Source organism: Mastomys coucha, unplaced genomic scaffold, assembly GCF_008632895.1.
Source record: "Mastomys coucha isolate ucsf_1 unplaced genomic scaffold, UCSF_Mcou_1 pScaffold3, whole genome shotgun sequence".
In the NCBI taxonomy this organism is placed as follows: Eukaryota; Metazoa; Chordata; class Mammalia; order Rodentia; family Muridae; genus Mastomys; species Mastomys coucha.
Window position 1 is genome coordinate 40,180,979 of NW_022196909.1, and position 7,132 is coordinate 40,188,110.

The 7,132-nt window shown below is 54.6% G+C and overlaps 1 protein-coding gene across 1 annotated transcript in view; it reads right to left on the bottom strand.

Annotated features, from left to right (window-relative positions):
- Window positions 1-618: 618 nt before the first annotated feature.
- Lrrc75b (leucine rich repeat containing 75B) overlaps window positions 619-7,132 on the bottom strand; it is an 8,274-nt gene continuing 1,760 nt past the window's right edge. The window contains exons 2-4 of the mRNA XM_031347880.1: window positions 5,401-5,529; window positions 4,073-4,173; window positions 619-2,094 (exon numbers count right to left, since the gene is read on the bottom strand). Coding sequence (XP_031203740.1) covers window positions 1,560-2,094; window positions 4,073-4,173; window positions 5,401-5,529 — 765 coding nt within the window. The 3' untranslated portion in view covers window positions 619-1,559. The remainder of the gene's footprint in view (window positions 2,095-4,072; window positions 4,174-5,400; window positions 5,530-7,132) is intronic.

Consider the following 7,132-nt stretch of genomic DNA (forward strand, 5'->3'; position numbering starts at 1 on the left):
GGTAAGTAGTAATTCAAGATGAAGCATTAAGTGCCAGGATCTGGGACAGCAAGTTCTAGTTAAAAGACAGGGAGACAGTGGGTCCCAGGCCCAAAGAGATGGAGGATCTGGTCAGGTCCCCCAGCAAGTACAGAGCAGAGCCCTAGCTCCTGTGCTCTTCTCACGGTGTCTTGATAAAGCAGTTGTGTAAAGCAGTGGACCTCGAGGTGAAATGCTTTCTTTCCCTCAGATGTCTCCTCTCCCAGGCCCCGGAGCTGATGTAATCGAGCCCTCTCCCTCCTTGGGCACACTGGGCTGGGGACGTGCTGCCACTGATGTTTTATGGGGGCCCGGATATACTGTCCGTAGTCCAGTTGGAGTTAGTCAGGGAGGTGGGGGTGGGGTTCAGAGCTGGTGGGCCACAGGCACACAGGTCCCGGGTGACCCAATTCTTTACCTTGACCCTGAGCCTGCTCCTCAGTTACTGGGTCTCTCCACTCTCTCCAGGCCTTAAGTCTTGGGCTCTACCCAGAGGCCATAGGCCACTGGCTTCCCTACCCTGCTCTTCTCTGAGTCCCTTCCTCACTTGCCCTGCCTGTCTAACAGTTGGACTAAAAACTCTAGTTTTTCCTAAGTGGGTGAGGGAGGGTGACCAGACATTTAGGCTTCTAGTTGGAAGGCCACCTTGAGGGATTCTGGAAAGGAAGACAGTAACTCCCTAGAGAGATACCATTAGGTCCACTCTGCCCTGAGAACTCCCAATGCTGGCTGGGCCCCACCTCCACCCCCCCTTACATGCTGTGCGTGACCCCCCCACCAAAACCAAAGGAAACACTACAGCTCATCATCTCCAGCCAGATGCATCTCCTCACCCTGGCGAGAGACTCACTCAGCCTACACAGGAAGGGTGGGGACTAGAGCCGGGGAGAGTGGCCAGTGCAGTGTCCTAAGGAGGACAAACACAAAGTCAATCGTCCCACTTCCAGATCCACCTTGGCTTTGCCCTTGGTGTGTGGAGGGAGCCTTGCCCCCAGCCCAGTGCACACTGAATAGCTCTCATGGCGGTTGCACTCCGGCTCCGCGCATCTGCCTGTCTGTGACTCCCAACCTTCTCTCCTGAAGCTCCCAAATATATAGAGCTCAGACCCTGCCCTGAGGTCGGGTCTCCTCTAACTCCTCAGCCCACACCACTGAACCCATGACCTCTACATCTTGGTTCCATGGAGACCTCCCAGTAAGCACTAAAGGAACATCGACATGGCTCTTGGTTTACCCACTCTGGGTAGGTGGGGCTTTCCTACGTCTGCAGCAGGCCTGGAATTTGAAGTCTGTGGTACATAAAGCCTGAAGTGAGGGACACCATCCTTCCCTGGAGGGTCTGGGCTTCGGGTGCTGAGGCACCTCTGGCTGGGTAAGATGGAGTGCCCCTAGTCTGGGCTGCCTGGCCTGCCTCCCACGAAACCCTTCTCTTTCCACCCACTCCACCCCAAGTACTGTCACTCTGAGGAACACCCATGGGCCTCTACTACCTGGTTCTTAAAAGACCTCAGTCATTAGCATTGAACCAGACCAGTAGCAAGTCACCTGGCACAACAACCCTGTGGCTCTGGTCCCGCCTCCGTGGCGGCAGAGCCCCAGATGGAGACAGCAGCAGCAGCAGTGGTGGTCTCAGTCACACCACCCCCTGGCTCAAGGTCCAGGCCCTCGTAGATGGTAGGGAGCGAGGTGTGCTGGCTCAGTCGCCTCCGTAGGCCAACCAGCAAGGGCTGGGGAAGCGAAGACACATCCACGTTGTTCCCCAGGTCCACCCAGGCCAACACGGGGAACTTGGCGGCATCCTTGATCGCCTCCGTGAGTTCCCGGGCAGCAGCTCTGGTCAGCCTATTGCCATTGAGCAGCAGCTGGGTGAGGCGGGGCAGAGCCCAGAGGCTGGGCAGCAGCAGATGCAGCAGCTCGTCACTCAGCTCTGTGAAGCTCAGGTCCAGGACCACCAGCTCTACGCCACGACTGTGCAGGTAGCGGGATATGTGCTGCACATCCCGGGCCGAGAGCGGGATGCCAGAGAGGTCCACAGTCTCCCCTACCAACAGGGTCTTCTGGAGGCTGCTCTTGAGGCTACGGAGGGAGGGATGCAGGTGGGCAGAGTGAACCAGGGACCCAGGCCCAGGCAGGACCCCAGTCACAGCAGACAGTTACCCACCAAGGGCAACCTAGCTTTCCTGGCCTGCCAAGGCCTTGTTTAATAATGCCACTTCTGGGACTCCAGGGATGACTCAGCAGTTAAGGGTACGCACTGCTCTTGCAGAGGACCAGGGTTCAGTTCCCAACACCCACATGATGACTTAATAATTATCTGTAACGGGCAGCTCCAAGGAATTCAATACCCTCTAGCCTCAAGTCCATAGGGCACACGCATGCAGGAAAGCTTTTTTTTTTTTTTTTTTGCACACTTAAAAATAAAAAATAGGGGCTGGAGAGATGGCTCAGTGGTTAAGAGCGCCGACTGCTCTACTGAAGGTCGTGAGTTCAAATCCCAGCAACCACATGGTGGCTCACAGCCATCCATAATGAGATCTGATTCCCTCTTCGGGGTTATCTGAAGATAGCTACAGTGTACTTACATATAATAAATAAATAAATCTTTAAAAAAAAAAAATAAAGAAATATTTTTTAAAGCCATTTCGTACGTTGGTGGCCAGAGGCCAGGATCTCTGAGTTCAGTTTCCCCTCTGACGAAATGGGGCCGGGGCTGTTGTATGGATTAGATACATGAGTTAAGGCTCTCTATACGTGGACTACTATCATATATAAATAAGTTATATAAGTTACTTATCTTCATGACAGCCCAAGGGTGTATACGTGACGGACCCACCCCAGAAAGGAACTACAGGAAGTGAAAGGGGTCCGTCACCAGGTGGGGACCAGGGCTCTGATCCCTGAGCCTATATTTTTGCCTGTGTCCTTTTGCAAGTTGCGTCCTTTAAGATAGTGAAAAGCTTCGCTATGGGGGGGGTGGGGGGTGGGGGGGGGAGCGCGGTGGCTAGAGATGGGACCAGCCCAGGACAGTAAAGGGGAGGAAGCAGGTTGGTACCATGGGCTAAGGGACTTCCGGGGGGTGGGCCTCCCTGTGTTAAGAGGCATTTAGAGACAGTGGAAGGGTCCTTCAGAGCCCCTGGCACACTTTTGATTGCTCTTTTGTCCTTTACCCACAGCCCTATAGGGAAGATAGGACCGCTTTGGGTGGTAGGTTAGAAAGAGAGAGTATTGCCAGGGGCCCCATCTGCTATGGCAGGAAGCATGGTTTCTGGGGTTCACCTTGGACCACAAAGCATTGGAATGAAACAGGGTGCGGGATAACTGGAGCTCAATCCGTTCCTGGCTGCAGTTCTAGACCTTAGGGTGCCAGAACTGGTTCTGGGCGGGGACTGTGTCGTGAGGCCATGATATACTGACCCAAGCAGGGGGCCACAAGCAGAGCCAGCTATGGGGAGGCTGTGGAAGTCTTTGCATCAGGAACTCTGGGGCTAGCCGGGCAGTGGTGGCACACGCCTTTCATCCCAGCACTTGGGAGGCAGAGGCAGGTGGATCTCTGAGTTCGAGGCCAGCCTGGTCTACAGAGTGAGTTCCAGAAAGGCCAGGGCTACACAGAGAAACCCTGTCTCTGGAGCTGATGACTTCCCAAAGGGTTGCAGAATAATCAGGTAAGGAATGAGCAAGCTACTTCGCCTCTCCAAACTTGTTGCCCTTCCCTATGAAATGGGAGGCTCAGAATCTATGTTTTTTTTTATTAAGATTTTTATCTCATGTATCTGGAGCCCAAGGAGGCACGGGCTCTAGGAAGGGACAGGGATGGAGGGACCTGTGAATGGCAGGAGATGTCACTGTCTTGCAAGAATTGAGAAGCAACTCACACAGAGCATGCTGCTTGGCTTTTAGGGGCATCTGCTGCTGCGGGCCAGGGTGGCTGTCAGGGCTAGAGCCTTACTGTAGAGCAAGGCAAAGGAGCAACAGAGCGAGATTCTTGCACATTCAGCTCTCAGAGAAGGGCCCCTCAAAGACAGTGTGCAAAGGGCTGTAGCTGGTCTCTCCTCACCTGCTCTGGGTTTTCCTGTGGGGTTTTCTCTTGGAGTGTGGAGTGAGGTGGTAGATGAGCTGCCGGCAGATCTTGTCCGAGGACTTCCAGAGCTCCTGGTCCTGTGCGGGGGTGGGGGGGGGTGGGGGGGGAAAGGAAGGGTGTGTGTGTGCCAGGGTCAGGATGAGCCTGAGCCCCTTCCATTCTGCCCCCTGGCTGTAGCTTGGCATACAGCCAAGGCGAGGCTGCCCGCTGGGAGCTGGAAAGGCTAGTCTGAGGCCCGCAGTGCCCAGTGGGAGGAAAGCCCAGACAATGAGGCCCTTGTTCCCTGTCCTCAGGCCTAAGGCCAGTAGCTCAAGCTATCAGCCAGCAGCTTGCCACCCTCAACACCCCCAGGGGACTTGCCACGGGGAGAAGGCCAGACCAGGCCCCTTGAGGGAGCCCTATTCCAGAGACCGTCAGTCCCAGAGACTAAGAACAAGACAGGTCAGCTCCTCCTCCTCTCTTCTTCAAGCTACGCTGCGTCGGCCCGTGGGGCCTGGGTCTAGGCTGACGGGGTGGGGGCTTTGTGTCTCACTGCACAACCCGGGTCTGGCTCTCTCTTGCTCCTAATTGTATTCCCCAAGAGGCCCAGCTTGGGGCAAAACACAAGGTGTGCGTTCCACATAGCTGCCACGGAGCATGCTCCATCACCCAGAACATTCTTTTATACGGCTAGCAGCCCCCAGGGCATGCAAACCACAGAGACAGAGGATTAGGTGGCTATAGGAATGGCTATGGACCAGCCAGCAGAGTACAAATGTGGGCCTCAGAGCTGATAGATCCTACAGTGGACCCCTTTATTTTATGAGTGTGTGTGTGTGCTTCCTTGTGTTCAAGATTCCTGGGGACTCGTTCGTGGCTGACCACAGACATACAGGCCAGGGCTGTGTCCATGGTCACAGTAAACAGCAAGTAGCATGGGGTTGGACTTGTTTGGGACTCAAGCATTGGAATGGGATTCGGTGAATCCCTGTCCCCAAAGGTGTCCAGGTAGGATAAAGACCAAGGACCTCAGACTTAGGGTGGCTCTCTTCTGACCCAGGAACAAGAGTATACGGTTCTGATAGTAGCTGGGTCAAGACAGGCTAAGTTCTATGTCCCTAGAGGTCTTCTGCTCAGATGGGGTACACAGCACTGCCTGTGGAGAAAGCAGGTTTACCCAAGAGCATGGTTTTGGGGGGATCAGCCAAGCAGTTCACACCTGCTCCCGAAGCTGTTCTTGAAGAGGGATAATGGTTTTCCTAAGGCCACACAGCAAGCACGACAACCCAAGTTCCTGGGTTCCTATGCCAGCAGACGGACCTTACCTTCTTGGGGCACTGCAGGTCCCGGGCCAGGTTCACCAGCAGGTCATGGGAGATGGGGTCCACCAAGTTAAGGAAAGTCACATTCCGGTAGAGGATGTCAGTGAGAAGGTTCCCTTCAAGGCCCAGGTCCTATAGGTGGCAGAGCAACAACTGAGTAAGCTGGGAGTCAGGGCTTTCCTTCTTCAGGCCAGACAGAAGACAGCCCTCACGGGTTCCCATGTTTATAACCCTCTCCCCATGGGGCTTGCCGGAATCTCCCAACACGTGACGACATCCAAGTGTCTAGAGAGGGAGGCCCATAGTAAGGCCTCACAGGGTTGATAGTCGGTTTAGTCAGACTAGTTGTTGGGCGTGTAATAACTCACCATTGACACCTTCTCCCTCTAATGACCTTGTTGATGTCCCCAAGTCTTCCCTGTCGGTCCTTTGTCACCCTCCTATCCCTGAGGTTGCCTCCCCCCCCAACTGTGCCACCATTTTTTGCCCCCAGGAATGAGCTTCTCCCGGAGATCATGTTCCCAAAGACAGCTCATAGTCAGCCTGCTCTGTCCTGTCCACCACTGTAGGACTCACTTAGCATCCTTTCCGTCTATCCCCAGCTAGCCAAGTGAGTCTCCCTTCTCCCACTGCTGTCCAAGGCTCAGCCCTTATACCTAATCTGCTTTGCTCAGGGCTCCTAGCCTTCCACATTCATCCCTGGACTGTCAGGGCCACTCTGTGAAACACACCAAACCTTCACTCATTGGTAGAGACGAAACATGAGACATCGTGCCATCAGAGACTTACAGAGTGTACTGAGCCATGACTCCCTGGACTTGGCCATCACACCCTTCCCAGACTACCAGAACTTCTCTTCAACCAGACCCCAGGGACAGGGCTCTCTGGTCTGGTCCTGTTGCCTTCATCCTTTGGCTTTCTCCCATCGACGCCTATGAGCATGATATAAGGATGAACATCTGTGGAGCCTTCCCTGCCCGGCCTGGAACTTGCTATATACACCAGACTGGCTTGGAATGTACAGATCCGCCTGCCCTATCTCCCACACACTGGGAATAAAGAAATGCTCTTTAGAGGACCCATGGATGCTTGTGGATGCAGCCCACAAGCATCCAGCCTCCACGGGACATCCCCTAACCCCTCAGCCAGAGAAGGGTATGCCCTGTGCCACCCTGAGCATACAGGAAGTCAGGCCAGGCTCCAGGAACACAATGGGCTGCAGTTATAGAGTTCCAGGAGGTGGATGGGGACAGGCTCCTTGATATGCCTCCAATGTCAACTTCTGGGTTCCAAGGAGGGGACTTAGCTGCTCTCCGAGGTTGGTCCCCCACCCTGATGCTTCGGGATAACATGCAAGCCAAGTGCCCTGGGCTCCACCATCTCAGATGGCTATCTGTATTTCTAGGCAATATGCCTGGCTGGGTGCCGCGTGCCAGTTATTCTGCTTATATTTTCAATATGGTTCAAGCCACCGATGCCAGCCAGCCAAGGAGGTGGGTAGTGGGGGTGGGGGGATGAGGATCACAAAGGAAGGAGGCTTGTGTGTCTGGGAAGCCCCAGAGAGCCCAGACAGCATCCGACATTCCACCGGCCTGGTCGGTGCTTCTTAAAGTGACAGCCCTGTGTTTTTCCAGACTGCTTTGCTGAGCCTACAGAGAGGACACCCAGTGCAGAGGAAGAGCAGGATTGTTCTCTCTCTCTCTCTCTCTCTCTCTCTCTCTCTCTCTCTCTCTCT